The sequence below is a fragment of the Periplaneta americana genome, chromosome 16 (assembly GCF_040183065.1).
Source record: "Periplaneta americana isolate PAMFEO1 chromosome 16, P.americana_PAMFEO1_priV1, whole genome shotgun sequence".
Lineage (NCBI taxonomy): Eukaryota > Metazoa > Arthropoda > Insecta > Blattodea > Blattidae > Periplaneta > Periplaneta americana.
The window spans coordinates 108,285,333-108,309,188 of NC_091132.1; the positions used below are offsets into that span (position 1 = coordinate 108,285,333).

A 23,856-nucleotide genomic window follows, 5' to 3' on the forward strand; every position below is an offset into this window, starting at 1 on the left:
CTTCATATGATTAAGGATCTCCCCCACTTTTTCTCTTGCGTGAATTGTCCTGGTAATCACCACTACACACACTATCATCATTCATATTGAAAGTCATTTCATTTCCTGTGAACTGAACAGCGATAAAACAGAATCTATATACCGCGAAGTAGAAATATGCGGCGAATTGTAACACTGTTCACACTACTGCCAACTATTTCTTTTTAATAGGCGAAAGTCAGCCCGTTAAAAAATTTCATTCTTTAATCCTCAGTCCTCACTCAACCTGAAGGATTACATACGCCCATTTAAAAGTAATTGTAGGCCTATGTAAACATTTATCGAAATGAGAAAAAATATATAATAAACCAAATGGTGAGTTAATAATAATAATAATAATAATAACAATAATAATTATTTATTTAATCTGGCAGAGCTAAGGCCAGTAGGCCTTCTCTTCCGCCCAGCCAGACTCTAATTCTAATTGAATATAGTTGCTTACATAGTTATTACTAAACTTTGTGGAATTGCCACGAGAATCGTAAGGTTTACTAAGCACGCGGTATAGACTATATGAGAATGGGACGTGCGACAGACGGAGTATGCCTCTGATGTAAACACTGAGCAGTATACTGCGGTTACAATAAAACTTGTATTCTGCATTCAAGAAATATAATGGATGATCATTGAAACAGGAAATGTCTAAACATGTAAATACACAATTATTTTGTAGTGAGATATATTAACTCTTAAAATTTAATGTAATAAACTCGCATCATCCTTGAATATGTGCAGTGAAGAGTTACGTACATTTTGAGCGACTGCCAAAGTGAACCTCCTCCGATGGTCACTCAAACAGTTTTTATATTGGGAAAATGTACGTTCAACATCACACGATGTAATAGGAGCATATTTGAAGAACGGAAAGTCACTAGGTACTTTTTAGTACACCAATTTCAGACGTCTTGTCATGACCTAATAGTACATAATTTATAATACGAAGTTGTGAATAGGCAGAATTTTTAGCAATAATGTTTCTCAACTTACAATTCACTTTTTCTGAAATTAGTTAATTGTTATTTTGGATAACGGTTTGTGATACTTTATACAATATATTAAGGGCTTCTCAGAGTTGTGGTTTAGACGATTCTAATAGGATGATGCTTTTGGACACGATTTTAAAATTAGAATCAATGAACAGAATATCTTCCAATAGCTGTTCTGAAGGTAATGATTTTACAGCTGCAAGAGCGGAACTGTCTGTGCTATCCAATGCATCAATTACCTCCATTATTTTGCCGTAATGTTCTGCATAATAATTAACAGCATCCAACCACGTTTCCCAACGGGTCGTGACTGGCTGCGGGGATAAGTGTATTCCAGGGGCAATTTTTTGGAACAGCAACACTCTCATTGTAGTATGTTTGATTAAATTTTTGTCTGCACTGAACAAATGTTAAGCTTTGACTGTTTCAACCACAGTAATGCAAAAACAAGTGCTTACATAGGTATACATTAGCTGTAGCTGCTCTATGTATTTGGACCAGTCACAACTCTTAACATGAACTGCTTATACTACGAGACCGGGCGGTCGCTCACCTCTTCTATACTACCGTACATCGGCAACCTGATTGCATGCTGCGTGTGGCAATTCAACGAAGTCTAGTTATTACATTAATATCTAGACCGTAAAACAACATGAAAGTAAATAATGTTACGCCCCTTTAAAGGAATTCGATTCACTTAGGTCTAGTGGATTGGCAGACGAAGAAGTGGAAGAAAACCATGACAAAATAGAAGATAAAGTTGAGAATGAGAAGAAGGGATATGAGTAACACTAATTAGGCGTTTGGAAAGCGCAGTAGGAGTAGGACAAGATGGAAGCAGGCTAGACTAAAACAGTCCGTGATAGCAATGCAATACTCCAGGACTTAATTAAATCATTAAATTGGAAATTAACTTGATTTAGTTTAAATTAATGAGACGTCTTTTGTATTATTTGTCGAAATAACCCGTTTTGTTTTCCTCTCTTCCTTTCTTACTTTTTTTTCATTTGATTTGTTTCATTTATTGTCTTCATCGAACTACTTATTTGCGCTAAACTCTTTTCCCTGACACTTGTTATAGCTAGTTGGGGACGATAAATAACGAAACAGAACTAATGTTACTACCTCATCTAGTAGTTAGCTTGTGAACCTGGTCGCTCGTCATCTGATCATGCGCAATGCCGCCTTTCTGGTACTTATAAAACATCTGTGCTTCATCAGTTTTTTCTAAGACTGTACAAACCGAACAACATTTGTCGCAAATACTTTTTATCAGGCTCTTTTGTTATAAATTATTTAACAAAATTTAAAAATATGAATATACGGCAATAGACTACTTTCGAAGAATGTATCTCACTCAGATTTCTGTTGTATACCTTTCTTGTATTTGTGTTTACTGTACAGTATGTTTATGTTATAGGGAAACAAAATAAATCTTACTTCTGATTTACATTATGTTTAAGTTTATCTTGAAGTTAAGAGGAATAAATATCGTTCAAACATAAAAATTCTAGTCAAGATGAAATCTGCCAAAGTATAGTACCGTATAATGCTATTAAATTTTGTTAAATGTTTTATAATGAAAAACGAATTAATATCAAAATGTAGAAAAAATGCTTGTTTTTGTGCGCAGAATCATAACGTGATTTTTTAAACTTTGGATTACCATTAAGAAAACCAAGTTGGCCTTAAAATGACTTTGATAATTTCATAAATCAAAAGTAACTATTGTCATTGGTGTCCCTCTGATATGAAGAGATGTTTATTAAACATTGCACATTCGCAAAGGCGTTTTTTTTTTGGAACTAAACAGCTGGAAAGTTAAAAAAGAAGCAAGCTGTATAGCAGTGGCCGGCAGATGCTGCAGTTATGACGTAAGAGCCAGTCAGGCGTCAAGAGCTTGGAAGAGCGAGCAGTTGAGTCGTATTACTGTTATGACGCACCAGCGCAGTGGCGTCAGTGCAGCAATGATACGACAGTTCTTGGAGATATACTGATGGAATCACATTCCTGTATTTTGCTAGGGAATAACTACTCTGCGGTCATGATGGCAACATTCTTGGCAAATTCCCCGTCATTAAAAGAACGCATGTTCTTTGCAATGGCTAGTGAAATCCTATATCTTAAGCCTTAAGCTTACCATTGATTCACTGACAGTGTGTTCCCTAGCTTCACTTAACAATTTATCTTCCAATTGCTGCACTAATACTTGTCGATATTCTCCCCCATATTTGTCATAATCATTTGTGTGGCATACAGAATAATGGCATTGTATATTGAATTTCTTTACATGCTGAAACAGCTTGCTACAAATCAAACACTTCGCCATTCCTCCATACTCCATAACACAGTTTGATTCGACAAAGCATTTAACTTGGGCACGGTAGTAACACAAAGTGATGGTGTGTTTCAAAAGTTGAAATATACTTTGCATACTACTGACCAAGGTAGGGCCTATATAGTTCAATCTGTATATTGTGTAGGAAAATGTCTGTTAAAAACACTTGAACTGTTTTCAAGTTTCCAAGTAGACAAAGTGTTGTAGTACTGCTTAAATTATTTATTTCTATATTTGTATATTTATAGCAGTTTCGGAGTCTCATTTACATAATGCGAACGGTTCTGCAGCTGGCTGTATTATGAATTTCATATTACTATAAGCATATTAAATTTGATTACAAACCAAAATATTTTGTTACATTGATTTATCACGGATGTATAGGTTTGTTTTCGTACAAATGTATTGTAATTGTGCTGTTCCCATACTACCTCAGACGAATGGATCGCGCTCTATCATTGCATAGGCGCCGTACCACCACTGTTCAGTTGAACCTTCTCTCCTCGCTGTGCTCAGTATGCAGAGATTGCCGAGCAAAGAGCGTGGCGGCTCCGTGGTATGACGTCACAGAGCACGGAACATGCCGGTCACTGCTGTATATTGTTAAAAGAAGATATGTAAATTTTTCTTGTACCGAAAACCTACTACCTTATAAAGTAACTACCCTTGGAAATAAAGAATTTTGTCGAGCTTCGCATTGGGTCTATCGTTGGTGAGAATGAGAGAAGGGAATCAACCTGGTAGATCCGTTCTGTCTTGGATACTAACTCTTGACAACAGATAAAACAGATACAGGTGATACGTAGTTCAAAAAGTTCGCTGTTTTGGCATCCATGACATAAAAAACCGACAGCTACATACAGTAGATTCACAATCCTCCATACCTTTATGTTACATATTTATCAAGAATTACTTATTGACAGTGAATATAACTTCACTGTGCTACACATCTTTATGTAGAACTAACTACATGTGGGTGTTGCGAGAAAGAAACGAGAATACCAGGAAAATATTGAGAGTACAAGGATAACATGAGTGAGAGGAATGTAAAGAGAAGAAGAGGATTGTCAATCTATATTAAATATGTTTTTCTCTCTTTTTCTCTTTCTTCTTTTTTGCTCTTGTGTCTTATTTATAGGTTTGAATTAAGTTAATTACTGTATTTAGCAAACTATTTATAGATATATATATAACTTAAACTGAGAAGATTCTGTCCGACACCGGGATGGGTATCCGGTGTGGCTTAGTGGATAAAGCATCAGCACGTAGAGCTGAAAACCCGGGTTCAAATCCCGGTGCCGGAGAGAATTTTTCTCCGTTCCATTACTCTTTCATCGTATCTTTGTATATGTTATGTTATATTATTGGCTAAGACCACACCGTACACGAGCCTGGCTCTTACGGTAGTAGCTAGAAACATTTTTGTTTTATAATTTTAATTTGTACGCGCTAGCTATGTAGCTAGTTAAATAAATTTAATTAAGTTAAATTAAATTAAATAAACAGGGAAAAATTAAGAAGAAACTGCGAAGACAAGGATAATAGGACGAAGACAAATTGAATAAAGGGATCACACGGAAGAGGAATACAAGTAAAACAAGGATAGGAGAAGAAGAACAATGGAACACAAGGAGAATAAGAGCACGGGGCACACAAGGAAGACAAGGGAAAGATACGTTTAGTTAGAGGAACACAAGTAAAACAAGAGGAATACATGAGAACAAGGAGAAGGCAAGGTGAGCAAGGGGAATGCATTAGAACAAAAGGAAGGTAAGGAGAACAAGAGAAATACATGAGAACAATGAAAAAAAGAAGACGTGGAGTATGCAAGGAGAACAAAGGGAACATAAAGAGAGCAGAGGATACAAGGAGAACAAATCGAAGACAAAGAGAACAAGAGGAACGTAACCAGAACAAGAGAAATACATGAATATATGAATACACGGGAAAGAGAAGAACAAGGTGAAGAGAAGAAAGACAAGGGGCCTTATGATATTCAGGGAATTAAAGGGAGAATAAAGGAGGATGTTTCATTTTTATTTGACGGCCAATTTCCAAGTTGCCCCCCTATATAGTGAACAGAAGGACGTGGTTATACGCCAAAAGCGTAGATTACAGTATTTAACACAAGAACAATAAAAGGAAATACTTGCAGGATATAGGGAAATCATGACATGAAGAGAAACACAAGGATAAACGGCGAAGACATGGAGAACAAGAGGAATAGAATAAGAAGTGGAAGACAGGGAGAAAATGGGGAATACAATGAGAACAAAGGAAGGGTAAGGAAATAAAGGCAAACAATGTGAACAAAAGGAATACAAGGATACCAATAAGGGTGGTTGAATTTTTATGTAAAATTAATTATCAAGTTATCCCTCATACCTAGTGGGAGAAAGACGTAATTCAATGTTCAAAACCAATTTTTTTCGCACAGTGTTCAAGAAGTTTGAGCATTATATGCTATTTGTTGTGAAAATATTAACCGCCAGCATCCTTCTGTAATAGCTAAAAATGGACACATACAAGAGAAGCAAATTTCAGACCATTAGGCCTAACCATTGTCTCAAGTACCGCCATCAACTGTCCTATAACTGTAGATATCAGTATCTTAAAACCAAAACTCATTTTCAATACTGTTAAAGAATAACAATTTGAAGAGTTCTGCACGTGCAGGATAAGGGAATATGCTACTTTTATATTCTCTTCAAGCTTTGTTGATTTTGAAAAGAAGAACACCAGTCAGACGCAACACAATTTCAAATGATAATTTCCTCATAGAAGTGCGTCTACATAAATACAGGTCCATTTTGTTTTTAATTTAGATCCTTGGGACGCATAAGCACGTGCATCAATTCGTGATAACTATTTTTAAATTGTAGATGTAACGGAGGCACCTTTTATCGAATTTTATTTTGTTTCTCCATTTATTCATCAAATTTTGTGATGTTACATACTTTGTGATGAGGATACAAATTTTCGCTGGCGAGACAGCATCAGTAGATTCATTAAAATTGTACGCTTTTTCAAAGCAGCTTTTTTTTTTTTTTCGTAGTGGACACAATATTGAAATAAGCACGCGGAAAGATAACCGTGTAGTGAATATGGAAAACAAATAATTGGTTGGGCAATCGAAAGAGTGATCTCATGTATTTGTGTGTTGTGCCACCTCGAGTCATAAATTCAGAAGCGCTCGGCAGAGCTCACAAGTCGTAAAATAATTGAATTCGGATGAGCTAATCAGCGCCATTTGTATGTTACACAGTGATTTATTGTGCTTCCATCTGAGTGAAAGTAGCAGACAAAATAAAATAAATGGATCCTTTTCTACATCCAGCGAATTCCAAAAGCATGCGTTATTTTCAGTGTACAATGACATTTATTTCTCACACATTAGAATTCCAGTTATCTCTATTCGACTACATTGAGTGTGATTCTGTAGTTCCCTTGCTCCGCGTCCCACATCTCGTACTCTTGCATGTCTTAATTGCAAAATCACGTTGTTATTAGAGTTTCGTGTACAATAACTGCAAATGATATGCAATAAATGCAATTAAATCTTGCGTTTTCAGCCGATTTCATTACGTGGAGTAGATTTTTTATACTCACTGTCAAGTAATTATACCCATAATATTCTAATCTTAGTATAAATTAACATTCCTACATGAATTGAATACACTACTTCTTTCATAGAACTGTATATTGCACCTAGTAATATCACTATTTCCCCTAAAATCATACATATGCATTAATTATCCGCCACCATATTCAGATTTAGTTCTCTTCGGAAATTGACGACGATGGCATATTTACAACAAGCAGAATAACACATGTACAAGTTAATGAATCAAATCTAGTCATTTGCGATATAGAGAGATCCAGAGACAAAAGAATCCAAAAATGTTTACATATCTTAAAGATACTATTTCCAAAATCGAATCCCTTGAATAAAATCCAGCCAAAAATGGCATACCATCATGAAAATAAATTAATTGTTCTATAATAGGTGATGCTCTGTCTTGTAGGTATGTATCCAAAAGGACGTTACAAATTTGAAATAATACATGTTAAACATTTTAAGTGCCAGAATGTAACAAAACATTTCAAGTTCTACTGCTAGTTATGTTTAGACGTACTGCAATTGTATTGTTGATGTCACAGACGTCCCACCTGTAGTTAATTATTTCTTCCCACACTCGATGCACCATCTCTGACATCACTCTGCAACTGCGTCAGTAATTCGATTTCCGAGTTCAGGCGATAATGGTACGTACAGTCCCCCCAAAAAAGAATGAGACAACTCTTAGTGATGCGAAAGTCCTATAGTGCGGTTCACACGATATCGACGTAACCATGCAGGTAGGCAAATGGCCATGCGTGCGTATTTTCACTGTACTACAAAGTACACACCATCCAGAATGTTATCACCAGTTATCTGCCAATTTCTGTTATAGGTCGCTGATTATGTCCGTGATCTTTTACCTTTTATGAAAGTCTGGAAGGAAGCGTGTGGCAAAAAGTCTCTTACCTGTGGGGGAAAAGAATGTTATTATGAAATGAGAAATATAGGGCCGTGACAAAGACGACAAGGACAACTATAAATATCACGAAAAGAACAGAGTCAAGGACCACGATAACTATCACGATAAGAACCAGGACCATGATATGGACAATGAGAACGACAAGGACCAAGATACGGACCACGTCAAAGAGAACGACTGTTATAAGGACCATAAAGACAAAGAAAAAACAAGGACAACGATAACAATCATAACATGGACCACGACAAGCAATACAATAAAGATCACAACAAGGCCACGATATGGACAACAAGAACCATGATATGAACAACATGGACCACGATATGAACAACAAGGACCACAATATGAAGAACAAGAACTACGATAAGGATCACAATACAGACTAAAAGGACCACAACGTGAACCACAATAAGGACCATGATAATGATCACGACAAAGCCCACAGAAGTACATAAGAACAAAGATAAAGACCGTTACAATAATTAGGACCTGATAAGAATCTCGACAAAGACAAGGACCACGATAAGGAACATGACAAGAGCGATAAGGACTACTATAAGTAGGATAATGAAAAAGACAAAGACAAGGATCACGATAACGACCACGACATGAACAACGACAGTGAATACAAGAGGACCACGAAAGCACCAATAGAAGTATCACGAAAAAGACAAGGATCATGATAAGGACCACAACAATGTCAAAACAAGGACAAGGCCAACGAAAAGTACCATTGTAAGGTTCAGAATTTACGCCACGACAAGTACCACAATAAGGGTCACCATAAGGACCACTATACGGACAATTACCACAATAAGGATCAAGATAAGGGCCATTATAAAGACAATAATAATAACCACGATAAGGATCACAATAAGTACCAGAAGGAGAATGAAATTGATCACGAAAAGGATCACAATGAGGTCGAGAAAACGACAGACAACGACCACGATAAGGAAGACGACATGGATCACACTACAAGGACTGTGACAATGACCACGATAAGGAAGACGACATGGATCACTACAAGGACTGTCACAATGACCACGATAAGGAAGACGACATGGATCACTACAAGGACTGTCACAATGACCACGATAAGGAAGACGACATGGATCACTACAAGGACTGTCACAATGACCACGATAAGGAAGACGACATGGATCACTACAAGGACTGTCACAATGACCACGATAAGGAAGACGACATGGATCACTACAAGGACTGTCACAATGACCACGATAAGGTTCACGATAAGGACTATGAGAAAAATAAGAAAGACCTCAAAAATGATCACGACAAAGACAATTATCATTCTAAGGACCACAACAAGGACAAAGACAAGGAAAATGACAATTATTGTCATAAGGAATACGACATGGACCAAGAGAAGCACTACGATGAGGATCACATTAAGGACTGCAACATGGACCACAAAGACCAGGATAAGGATTACGACATGGACCACAACAAAGGTCGCGACATTGACGAAGAAAATACGATGATAAGGATCGCCATAAGAAACAAGAAGACGATAAGGACCAAAACCACACTAAGAACCATGACCACGATAGATATCAAAACAACAATGAGGATCAAGACAACAGTAAGGACCAACACCTTAAAAGGACCATGAAAAAGACAACAAATAACACCATAAGGACCATGACAAAGACAAGAACTATACGGATGCCATAAGGATCATGACGAGGACAAGAACTATACGGACCATTACAATGACAAAAAAACATTATAAGGCTAATTAGAATTTTCCGGTCTCTAATTGAGTTAAAAACCTTTATAGAACTGATAGTTAACCCTTGCGGTGAATTTCGGTGAAGTCCGGATGGCCTAATTAGCTAAATCCACTCTCCTCACCTCCACGTTGGGGCCCCCTGGGATCTTTTAAGATGAGAAAGAGAGAGTGGTGTACGGAAAGCAATGGGAAGCTGCCGAATTTATCTATCCCAAGAAAAACTGAAAACATGGCATGATGAGCGTTTTGATGGTAAATTATCTTAAAAACTGAAACTTGTGAAAGTGGACAGACAGAATAAGAAAAGAAGTTGTGTTGAAAAAAGTGGGTAAAGAATGAATAATGCTTAAACTGATCAGGAAGAGAAAAATAAATTGGCTTAGTCAATGACTGAGGAGAAAGAGCCTACTGAATGATCACTGCACAGTGGGCCAGAATTCAAATCTAGCAGGAAAATATTGAATTTCTGAATGTTTTAAATAACGTTTTCTCGCTATATAGTCTCGAAGTACTAAAACTGATCTTCACAAATCTGTATGCCATCAATTTATACCGAGCGAAATGCCAACGGCTGCTGGCTGCTAAAAGTCGTTAATTGTAAAGAACCCGAGCGCCGAGCGCCAGACGGTTTATGGCGGGAGTGATGTGAGGGTGATCTGTGTGTTGTTGATGTGGAGAAAAGTGTCTTTCTGTGATGGAAGTGTTAACAGAAGGTTCGTACTTCCTATTTCCATTATTCATACTTTAATTGTATATGTGAAATATTACCAGGGATGCGTTGAACATAGCTTTAAAATATTGCGGAATTATGTCTTTACTTCATTTTAAATTAGAGATATAAAAATGTTGCACCAGGTGTCACCTTAAAATGTACATCAGATTATAAAGCAATCCTTAGTCTACAGTTTATTACAAAAGTTAAGATTTGCTTGCGTTTGCTTGCCTTTTTTATATTTGCGTTTTTATTTCAGGGGTAGATCCCCATATCCAGTCCACTGTAACTCGAATGGACTTACACGAGGTGTTGACTACTAAAAAAGGGTCAACTCAAACTCTCACTGATTTCATAGTGACAAAATTATAAATACAACATTGTTCCAAGGATATTATACGATGTGTCGAAAAAGTTGTGCGCACATTTAGAAGAAATTTAGAAAAACGCTTGAACACTGCTCCAGGAAAGAGGACAGGTTTTTGCTTAAAGATTCGGAATGGTTAGTGAAATCAATGGACCACGGACCTCCTCCTCCCTTCCCTCTACTCTTCCCACATGCCTGGCCGATTACTCCAGACTCTTTCTTCTCTCCATTAATAAATTATTGTCAATATTTTAGTAAAACCTGAAACTTTTAAAAGGGAATTAAATACACTATAAATTTCAAAGGGCTAACGGCTTCAAAGCTGGATACCTGGTTCAAATAAAGTGCACTGTACAAAACTTAACATGGACGCATGAGATAATTACTCTGCTTGCCATTAAAATTTCACTTTAATTCATGTGTCCCCAATTTAAAAAAAAAAAGATATCAAATTTCCCGAAAAGAGTTCTACAATAAATAAAAACTCGCCAAACGTCCAAGGATTTAATTCCACCCTTTTCAGGAGTAGGTAGAGCTCAAAAATTGTTTGAAGAAAGTGGCATGAAAACAAGAATTAAACATGTAGGCTACGGTCTCTGAAAGATTAGCGTTCTTAAAGTGAATTAGTTCTAGCTACTCAATTGTCTTTGTGGGGTTCAGGGAAAAGAGATGCAACATACGTTCTACAACAAATCACACAAATTACTCCAAAAAGAGCATCAAAGTATAAGATAGCCTATAATAAATCTCAAACTTTACCAAGACCATATACACCAGAGAAAGCATTACAGTTTTTAATAGATGACGTCACCGAACGTAAATATAATGTGCAGTGTTACCTATAGGTTTGCCCAAGAAGCTAGACATTAGAACATTAGAAAGTACTGTAAAGATTATTCAAGAAAATTTTCACGAATTCAAACAATATAAGATCTTAAATCATCTTCTTGTAACTCCTGATCCTATCATATCAAGCATTTATCCGTTTTAAAAAAATAAGACGAATTCCTTTCCCGCTGAAGTGCGACAAATTTTGAAGGAACCCCATGCTTATAGTACAAGTGAAGACGTGCGTGTGACAAGAGAGAAGGATGATGAAGGGGACGAAAAGCAGCTGCAGCTGGAAGAGGAGGAGAAGGAGGAAGGAAGATAAGGAGGACGATGATGCAGACGATGACTTCTCCTATTAGAGAATATTGGAAACTATAAGTTCACGAAAAGAACGAGTGATATAATTAAGTACCTAGTAGGCTCCATGAAATAGTTATTCAAACTCGCACTCATAGCTCATTACTATGGATAACATCCCATACTGGCTTATTATTATTCCATAAACTCTCAGAAGTCATTATTTAGTAAAACAGAATCATTTAAGATTATATTCCATATTTATTTAATTTTTTTTTTCCGCTAGATTTGAATTCTGGCCCACTGTGCACTAGAAGGAATGGTTAACGGGAGAACAGTTCGAGGCAGAAGAAAATGTCAGATGATAGTCGGTATTAAGATATATGGATCATGTGTGGAGACAAAAAGGAAGACATAAAATAGGAAATATTGGCGAAAGCTGAGTTTGCAATGATAGATCTGCCCTTGGGCAGAACACCATGAATGAATGAATAAGGGCTACGATAAAGGCAACAATATTCATGATAAAGAACATGACAAAAATAACAAGAACCACTATAAACACTACGAAGAAAACAAAAACAAGGACTACTATAAGGCTTACGACATGGACCAAGACAGGCACTACGATAAGAACCACGATAAAGTAACGACATGGATGACGACAGGACAATGATAAGAGCCACAAAGGCAATAAGGACAATGACAAAAGGGAACAAAGACCAAACAAAGACAAGGACAATTGCTGGTACCACAATCAAACCAGAATCACCTAAACTAAAAGCACTAGCGAAAATACATAAATAAGACATACCATCAAGCCATTAGTCAAACATCGAAATGCACCAACACACAAACTAGCCACATACATGGACAAAATCATAAGAAACAACATGAAATTCGAAAAACAAACAACAATAAAAAAACAACATAGACCTCGTGAATAAAATAAAAGACAAACATATCCCACACAGTACCACATTAGGAACTTTCGACATAACCAACCTATACACAAACATACCCATAAAAGATACACTACAGATACTAGAACAAATGCTCAAAAACAACAACACACCACAAGAATACATTAAAGAAATCATCCACATCACAGACATCATCATAAAACAAAATTACTTCACATACAATAAAAAATATTACACTCAAACCGAAGGCCTACCCATGGGATCATCCATTTCCAGCATACTAACAGAATTATACATACACCACATAGAACAGACATACATACTAAACAAAGACAACAACAAACACGCAGTCAACATCATATTATATTGGCACAGATACGTAGATGACATACTAATAATATACAAAGGAAACAAAAGACAGATCCAAAACCTACATCAACACATAAACAAAATACACCCAAAGCTACACTACACATTAGAAATTGAAAACAACAAATCCATAAATTTTCTAGACATCACAATAACAAAAGTAGACAACAAACACACATTTAAAGTCTACAGAAAACCCACAACAACAACAACAATAATACAATATACAACACATCCAACCACCCAACACAACACAAACAAGCTGCATTCCGAACAATGGTACACAGACTACTCAACATACCAATGAGCCAACAGAATTACAAAGAACAGCTAAACACAATCAAATACATAGCACAAGAAAACGGATACAACCCCAATATAATAGACAAGACGAAAGACAAAACATAATCACAAAGAACATAGGAATACAACACAAACACAAGAACACAAAAATTACATCACACTAACGTACGAAAATAAAAACACACACAAGATTGCAACTGCATTCAAGAAATTAAATTACAATATCTCATACAGAACAAATAATAGGCTACTCTACAAAAACGTCTCAACACACAAATAACACGAACAAACAAATACAACCACACAGGCTTATACAAACTCAAATTTAACACCTGCAACAACTTCTACGTAGAACAGACAGACAGATCATTTCAAACACGTTACAAAGAACACATCACAGCCATAACAAAATTACAAAACACTTCCACATATGCAGAACACATCACAAATACTAACCACACCTACAGAGACATCAACACAGACATGGAAATTCTACACATCCAACCAAAAGCCAGAAACTAAACTGTAGAACAATACGAAATATACAGACACACAAAAACACATCCAAATGAAATTTTCAACACACAACTCAATTTCAGAACACACACACTCTTTGACTCCATATTACACTACACAAACACACCCCCACAGGAAACACAAAGAAAAGGCCCAAAAACCAGCAACAACCAGTTCTGAAGATGGCCAATAGCAGGCTGAAACATGTTAACGAGGTAATGTAAAATTTAACACGTGAAAGAAACATAAAACGTTTTCCGAAGTAATATAGTGTTAAAAGTTGTGTAATCAAGATGTATAAAATATTCTACTGTAGGGCAGTGGTTCTCAAACTTTTTAAGTCCGGGACTTAAACTCCCAGGACTTAAGCCCACTTTGAAGGATATTAAACTTCACACGACCCGTAAGTTAAATTTGTACACTCTAATCACTGATGAATTAGTGTTCCATCCACACATCGTTCGACATCCATTGGAAGCTAGCCCAACGCATTCTTTTCAATCAATGCTGTGCTCAAGCACACATGAATTAAGAACTTCGAAAATACATTGTGCTGTTGTATGCGTAGATAAGTTTTCACAGAAGAGAAAATCTTTATTGACGGTACCCTGATATTCATACTTAATGAAACAAATGAGATGAGATGAATAATAACGCTGTCCGTTGATTCAACAATTTGTAATGAAAAAATTCTGTCTTTTATTCTCGTGATCAATTGATTTTCTACGTCACTAGCCATTTCATTTATACAGCGATGCACTATATCGTTAGGCATGGGAATTAAATGTAATTGCTTTGCTTCTTTTTCACCGAACATAACTTTAACAACATCCTTAACCACAAGAAGGATCGGTTCCCCATCTATAGAATGAAGTTTTCCAGCTTCAGCAATACGAAAACTAGTCAAATATGTTTCCAATTCAGTGACCCTACTTTAGATGCAACAGATTTTTCCCGTTTAAATCGCATTTCACGTTTATATTTAACATCAGAATGTTTTGTTTCTAAGTGCCTTCGTAATTTATTTGGTTTCATGGAAGCATTTGAGAGAACTTCGTAGCATAATATACACTGTCGTTTGGATTCGTCTTCATCACCACACCACGTAAATCCAATCCCATATAGTTCACGTCAATTTACGCTGATGTTGCTTCTTTCTTTACGAGTTAATCGCCGAACTAATCGTACTTATGTCAGAGCTCAAAGCAGGGACACTTGATTCACTATTATCGTTCCTGGGATTGTTAGTTTCACTCGAGTGTACTCTTCTTTTTAGTGTTCCCGATAAGCCACGCATCCATCGTTAAGTATTAAGATAGAAACACACTCACTAAATCTTAAACCAGGATGAATAGAAGAAATAGTGTACGCACTCTGTGAGTTTATACGGATCCGCCGCAACGCGGCGCTGATACTGCTAAGCGCCTAGAGCTCTATATAGACAGAGCACCGCAAAGGTCGACGGTGGACCCAAGCGCTCGCTCTGTTAACATTGCTGGAATAGGGAAATTGACGCGTTCTCTCAGTTTTTATGCTGTAAATTCCATTCTAGGGCACTGATAATAATTGTAAATATACTGACATGTAGCTAAATGTCTCACGCATGACACTATGAACTTTTAAATGTAATATCTCAATTAGAAGCGTTGCAAATACATGTTATTCGTGTATCAGCTCTGGCAAGACAGGAGAGCAAATATATAATGTAGGCGTACTGCAAGTATTATTCTATGATATGTTTTGAACTAGGAAACAAAGCCATGAAGCCAATTAAAGTCGGTAAGATGGAAAAGACAGCTCCGACTTCAATGAACCCAACTTATTGCTTTATCTATTCTAACAGAACACGCGGGCTAGATGTTGCCAGAATGTGTGTATTTAATATCTAAGAATGCGACGAACATTAATTTATTATTTTATTTTATTGGGTTATTTTAGGACGCTGTATCAACATATCAGGTTATTTAGCATCTGAGTGAGATGAAGGTGATAATGCCGGTGAAATGAATCCGGAATCCAGCACCGAAAGTTAGCCAGCATTTACTCGTATTGCGTTGAGGGAAAACGCCTGTAAAAACCTCAACCAGGTAACTTTCCCCGACCGGGATTCGAACCCGAGCCACCTGGTTTCGCGGCCAAACGCGCTAGGTGTGAACTGCGATGAAAAGAGGGTAGGCGTGACAACTATGTCTGTGCCTTAGTCGCGCCGCGGTGGCTGGCTCAGAACGCAAAGGAAGCCGGCGGACTAAATTTCCATTGTCGCCAAATCAATGGTTGCCGTGGTTAACGTGCAATTCGAACTTCCGATCTCAATGAAATTAAAATGAGGAATGCACTCATATCTCCCATTCTTGCAGGTGTGCTGAATTATAGTCGCGTCGCTCATATTTCCGGCAGTCAATCACGTTGCACGTCAGCTACAGTTAAACGTCTGCGTTTTGTCATTCGCTGCTGATGACGTTATGCTTTTCCTAAGGCTATATAAATAATGGGTATAGTCGTGCGCCATTTTGGTTCTTTCGTTGTCTTTCGCAGCAAGCAGACGAAAACTATCCATACCGCACTGTTAAATATTATCATGTTGTAGCTCCTAAGAGAGTCAATCAATCGGGCTGTAATTTTTAGCACCCATAGATAAATCTGTAAGGAAAGCATAGGAAAAAATTCGGAACCAAAATCTTTTTTGGAAAGTGAGAAAAAAATACTAACTTCGAAGTGACCCGTTCAAAATACATATTGACACTGTCAAAATTTGATAAGCGACAACTTTTTTATTTTTTGGATTGGTGTGAAAGCGAGAGAAATGTTTAGAAGGAATGGAAAATACTTTTAAAAGTGGTGCTACTCAAAATCTTTACTGTTTTTTTTAGAGTTGTGGCAAGTTAAACAGGAGCGATTTTGCTTCGCGGAGAACTAAAGTCTCAATTTTTGTCTGTTAAAGGAGAAAGAACGGTCTTTTGCTTATTATAGAAATCCTCCGACTGCTTTCAATGTTTACAAAATCATGGGGCTAAGAGAGTCAGGATTCTATTGAACTTTTTTTGGTGAAAATAAGTTTGTTTTATCGAAATGGATTATACTTTTCATGTACGTTTAACACACAAAAAACTTGTAATATTCGTTATTTTTGCTTCTATTAATATTTTGCCAGAATTTTCACGTTATTTGAGAAATACAAGGTTTCATTTCAATCTTTCTTTCCTTAGACATTTAACTATGAATTCTAAACATTACAGTGCAATTGATTGACTGTCATAGGAACCACGATGAGATAATATTTAACGGTGCGGCAAATAGCATCGTCTGCGAACCGCAACCGGCAGCGGAAGAACTAAAATGGCGAATGATCATACCTACCTATAGAGCCTACAGCACGTAAGCAAAGGGGAGGAGCCACGCCGGAAATAACAGTTTTGTTTTCAGTCTCGCGTTCACTGAAAGCAGACAGGTTTAATTGAATGTTGATAATGATTACTTTTAAAAAATGTTTCTTAAAATGTTTTGTAGATCTGACGGGTCGTTCCGCGACCAATGAGTCGCGACCCATAGTTTGAGAAACGCTGATCTAGGGGACTTGCATGTGAATGAATGAATGAATGAATGAATGAATGAATGAATGAATGAATGAATGAATGAATGAATGAACAGCCGATTTGCCCCTGAAGAGACACGTCATATCGTCAAGTGAGATGTACTGCATGGTAATAGATGTAAAGGTAAAGGTATCCCCGTAACATGTCATGAAGGCACTTGGGGGGCGTGGAGGTAGAGCCCCATGCTTTCCATGACCTCGGCACTAGAGTGAGGTGGTGTGGTCGGCACCACGCTCTGACCGCCTTTTACCCCCGGGAAAGACCCGGCTGAGTGAACCTCGGGGCCGTTTTGAAAGTTTGGCAACGAGAAAAAATCCTGTCACCACTTGGGATCGAACCCCGGACCTTCCAGTTCGTAGCCAGCTGCTCTACCAACTGAGCTACCCGGTCACCGATAATAGATGTACATTCACGAAAATAAAATTTGGAGCTCCCTTATTGTGTTTGCTTACAACACACTGCGCATGTGCAGTAAACAAGAGCCTCTGTATTGTATTGTATTGTATTGTATTGTATTGTATTTGTTTGCCAACATTTACCTCCATGTAATGTGGACCTCACAATTTTTGTATCCGGTGCCACAATTACGTTCATTACAGATATACCTTATATAGACGCTCTTTAAATTGATCAATTATTTCCATCTTTAAAAAACCTAACAACTTGATTTAGATCATTCGACAATTCTCACCTTTAAAAACTTAATAACTTGATTTAGATCATCCTAAATTGCCACTTTTACGACTCTGTTCTTGATTTTCAGTACACTTATATCGAACTCATACTGTTTCTGATGATACTTGTTGCTAAAACATACTACCCCATTGTCCAATAAGTTCATTATTATGTCTTTTTGTTGTATGCAATTCCTTTTTCAGATCTCACTAATTTTCTACATATTATACTTGCTATCCTAGCTAGCCTCCTCCGCCAGACTCCTCACCTCTTTTCAGTTATCTCTCTCGTTGTAGGCCTACTTAACTTCCTATTAAGGTAAGCGTTCACTACATCGCATCACACGCATCGGACGAATCGCACGGATCGGAAAAAGACTATCTTCGCTGTAATTGTTATGTAACCGCGTTCACTACATCGTATCGGACGCATCGCCTTTCGGCAAATCCGTCCACGTTTCTCGGATGGGCAACTTTTCCGATGCGTGCGATCATGGCCTTCTTTAATGAATCAATTTTAATTGTAGCCTATATATGCTACTTGTGAACATTCGTGTGAAATTGTTGCCTACATACAGGTGGACTCCCAACAAGGCTCCCTCCAAATTTTAATTCGTATCTGTACATATCAGCCAGAACTTCAATCAGGGGTTAATAATAATAATAATAATAATAATAATAATAATAATAATAATAATAAAAATAATAATAATAATAATAATAATAATAATAATAATAATAAATCTGTGTAGTCTACGCACAGCGCACACAGTCAGTGTAGGCTATTAATTGCAATTTGCATAAATCTTCAAATTAAAGTGATAGCTATCCAATGTTTGTTCCAGGCCAGTTGCGGGGTTCGTCTACCCACTGGAGGCGGCGCACCGAGGAGACACAGGTCCGCCACATCATGGTGCCCGCGCCCTGCAGCAACGGCGTCATTGCGGGATCTAATTCTGCGTGACCCTCCCCGACTGCCCAGTGGCAGGGTCGGCAATATAATTAGAGTGCTGTCGGACCAGAAACGTATAGCGCGGGGGAAATAGAGGTGATTTTGTTTTGTTTTTTTAGGTTGTTGATTTTGTCCTTATTTTTGCCCTCATTATTATTATTATTATTATTATTATTATTATTATTATTATTATTATTATTATTATTAGGGTAAACTGGGGTCTGTTGGACAGTCGGGCTCATGGCTACTTCCGTCATTGACTTCTAGCAGAATGTGGTGCCCACACTTGGCGAGGTAACACGTTAAAGTACAGAGTGTCCAACATGCCCGACTGTCCAACAGACCCTAGTTTACCCCATTATTATTATTATTATTATTATTATTATTATTATTATTATTATTATTATTATTATTATTATATTAGTGTTACTATACTCTTCTTAATGATATAGTGGCCACGTTCAATTAGTAGGCTAGCGGTGTCAAAGAGGACGGAAGCTTTGTAATTTCAATAATTTTAATTATGTCGCGCTGTCCATTGTCGTCAAGACTTTTGAAGGCCGCTCCGATACTCCATGCGGAGTGTATGGACGGAAGCTTTGTAGTTTCAATAATTTTAATTATGTCGCGCTGTCCATTGTCGTCAAGTCTTTTGAAGGCCGCTCCAATACTCCACGCGGTGCATGCAATAAAGACCTACAAATCTTAAAAGGAATGTCGCTGCCTAATAATTAAACGAGACTACTATACCTGGAATCGCTTGGTAAAGAGAAACTGGTGGCATTGCATACTCTCGGGGCAACTGCAACAGCTTTCTTTCTTCATAGTCGAGTTCCCTACGCAATTCAAAATCGTGGACCAGGGGGTGCGATCAAGGGGTTAATCATAGTTACATTCGTGTGTTACTGCGTCGCATTTTATGTTATCAGTAGATTATTTAGCTATTCAAATTAACTTTATCAGAAGAGTGCACCGCTGTAGAGTAGAGGTTAGCATGTCTGACAGTGAAACAAACGGGCCCGGATTGCAAATCTGACTAGGACATGTTACTTGGTTGAGGATTCTCCTGGGTTTTCCCTCAACCCATTGAGATAAAATGCTGGGAAACTTTCGGCTCTGGGCCCTGGACTCTTTTCGGTGGCATTGTCGCCTTTTTTTTTTCACTCAGCCGCTAGATAAGCATCGTAAAGTGTCGATAAATAAGTGAAGTAAAAAATTATCGGAGGGAGGAATTCCACGTGTGCTTTGGCGTGATAAACTAAATTATTGAATCGCAGTCTATTTGTCTTTGAATGATAAATTGAATTATTAAATTTTGACTTTGAAATGCATCGACAAAATTTGCACCTCATTATAATAGAATCCCCAGACATTTCTAAAAGCCAGACAGCTAAGCCAACATTTTCCAGCCACTCTTATCTAATTTTTTTAACGAAGAGCAGTTTATGTTCTCCCATGATTACGGAATGCGTAGTCATGGCACAGGCCCTTGAGCCACCGCAACAATATGTTTAGAAGGCAGATGACTATAATGCAACTGTTGACGCCCACAGCTTCAATTCAGACAGACTTTTGCCTTTCTTGCTATTGGATAGTTCAAAATACAATAAACGAATTCTTGTACTTATATAATAGTAATGTGGTTGAGATTTATTTACTGGCTTTATCTTCAGAGTTAACATCTCAGAACGAAGTTACAAGGTGAACAAAAAATCATGCACAAACCTAAAAAAAAAATCTGAAAATCCTCTGACCGCCGACGACACATTTTTTCTCTGAACATTACCTAAAAACTAACAGACTGAGTGCGGAACCACCAGAGTTGCGAAATAATTAAATTCTAAATTTAAATATGTATTAGCAATGTAACCCCCTAAATCTGATTAATAACTCCGTAAATGAGTTCTTTCGAAGTCGAGACCAAGCTAAGTCGCTTTGTCACACACGGAAACGAAATAGAGTGTGATTCACGAAGTTTTACCGTCACTTACGGACAGGGTGCGAATTAATATTTCTGATGAGGGGGGGGGATAGAATCCTAGATAGAGAATACCATACATAAAATTATTATTATCCTCATTCGATACGGCTCAACGCTTGGTCGCACTGAGTTTCTTGTCATACATCTTGATTATAATAATAATTATTATATCCAAGAGCATGTTTAAGATAAGATGTGTAATTCCTATTGATTGTTGTCAGCTTGCTGGTGATAATACATCAATATTATAAAGTATACTCGTATAAAACAATTAATACATTTTGCGACGGGGATAGAAGTTATCCCTGACAGGGATGCTAATATGAATTTATGAGAGGGGGATAACTTTCTAACAGGGGTGGGGGGAAATTCCCCCATTCCCCCCGTTAATTCGCACCATGCTTATTTCTGAAGACATTCTGAGCAAAAACTGTCATATAAACATTTGTCCTAATCTCAATATTTTCGAAGTTATACTAATTTGAAATCCTTTGTAATTTTTTTTTCTTTAGTTTTAAGGGTAAAAGAATATTACAAAATAGAGAATGAACTATTCCAAAGTATCATTTCTTTAATTGGCTAGTGTTCTGAAGCTAAAATTGTCTTGTCAGTTGGTTTGTACAGATTTTGTTTTTCAATTTTTAACTAAAAATGACATCATTCTTACGCACTTATCAAAAAATTGTTACGAATCGTACTTTAGGAACTTCATTCTTTACAGTTTAAATAGGCATCCTGATGTACAGACTCCAAGAATTTACAAGAATGGCGTGGTTTGTAACAATTGTTGTGATAAATGCGAAAGAAAATGTAATTTTGTAGTTAAAAATCGAAAAAAAAAATCTGTACGAAGCAACTATGGAATTCACAACACATTTTTAGCATCAGAATATTAGCTAATTAAAGAAATGATACTCCTGAATAGTGCATTCTTTATCATTAATATCGTTTTACCCTTAAAACTTAAGAATACTGGCATTTTACAAACAATTTCAAATTAGTGTAACTCTGAAAATATTGAGATTAGGACAAATGTTTATATGATTTTGTGTTCAAAATGTTTTCGGAAATAAGCTCCGAAAGGAACGGTAAATCATCGTGAATCACCCTGTATTTACTCCATTTCATCAAAATCCTTACACTCGTTTTCAAGATGAAATGGATGGTGATTGGGTAAAGGAAGATCAGTCATAAAAATAAGGTTTGAGATAAATGAAAATAAACTTCGTACCCATATTGAAAATAAAACACATCAAATGCTAGTACTATTTTGTTCTTTGCACACCCACTTATAGAATTAAACTTGTATATTCACTTGGGGAACAAAACTCCATTAGCACAAACAAAGACTTACTGCCCTTTACACGAACACCGTCGAAGTTTACCGTTAATACACAAGAATTGCTAGTTTAATAGTATAGCATATTAATCTTACCATTAATAACTGAAAGCATTTCGTTCCCTGCAATTAATCTTACTGACAACCTTTTTTATGGAAAAAGGCCCGGAGTCTGAGGCTTATTGTGCTTACCTCTCTTGTCATGTAATGATATTTGTTGCTGACGATTGCGCTCTTGTACGAATAGAAGCTGTTCCACGGTAGTTGAAGCATGATCTTGGATGCTATATGGACGAAAATGCGTTTACTCCGTAAGATTTCCAAGTGCTGACGCCCACCTAACCTGCGAGAGATGACAAGGTCATTCTCCAACTACGGTGGAACGGCTTTTCGTACATCAAGTTAACTTTAAAATAAGCTTCTCTTTTCCTTCTTATTATTATTGTTACTTTGGCAATCGATTTCTAGCCACTTATAATTCTATTTACCGGCATTTCCCTGTTTCTCGTCATCCAGTTATTTTTAATTCAATTAAAGAGGTTAAGTTTACACACTTTTTCATTTCATTCCGCTTATACCTTTCAATTGTAATCAATTTAATAAGTGCAAGAGAACTTATTAAGGAACATAGGCCTACAGTACCCAACATTAATTACACAAAATAGGAATAGACCATGGCTCCCTGGGTTTCTGCATTCTTATTAATTAATCTCAAACGTAAATAGAATGAAGCTGACGTCTAGAACATGATTTACTTTATACTGTACATTTGTCTCAGAGGTATGATAACGAATAGCCTTGTTGCGATGCTAATCACTTTCCTTCATCGGGATTTCAGTAAGACAGTTTACATTCCGAACACGTTCCAGAGGTAATGAATAAGAATCGTCCCAAAGACAGCGGTCCGAAGTCCAGCTTTTAAAAGTTACAGGAAATCAAGAAAAAAGAATAAACTGCTATTGAAATAAATGTCCTTTTTTGGTTTCCTTTCATTTTGCTCTTTTACATGTTACAAGCACAGCTCTTAATATTACATCAATTGTTGTGGTGTTAATAAATATTTAATTTTTTTTACTTGCGCCGTTTCTGTTGATCTTCAAGATATTCAGTCACTATTTTAATCATCTTCAGTTGTGAGCCAGTTCATAAGTTCAGTTTAGAATTCTTCACACTTCTGAGAACGTTCGTGGTGTAATTTATTTTGGCCTTTTTGTAAGAATTTTATTTGGGGGGAAGTTACTTTGGTGGGAAAAACAAGGATTCTTTTCCCTCCTTGACTAACTTGGGAAGTGTTTATAACAGCTTCACTAACAGCGGTATATGTCAGGATGCGACCTGG

At 36.9% G+C, this 23,856-nt stretch overlaps 1 protein-coding gene across 1 annotated transcript in view; it reads left to right on the forward strand.

The window, feature by feature from the left end:
* Nucleotides 1–19,288, forward strand: part of LOC138691397 (tachykinin-like peptides receptor 86C) — a 371,968-nt gene extending 352,680 nt beyond the window's left edge. Inside the window, exon 6 of the mRNA XM_069813309.1 lies at nt 19,091–19,288. Within this exon, the coding sequence (XP_069669410.1) occupies nt 19,091–19,209 (119 nt within the window). The 3' untranslated portion in view covers nt 19,210–19,288. The remainder of the gene's footprint in view (nt 1–19,090) is intronic.
* The last annotated feature ends 4,568 nt before the right edge of the window (nt 19,289–23,856 follow it).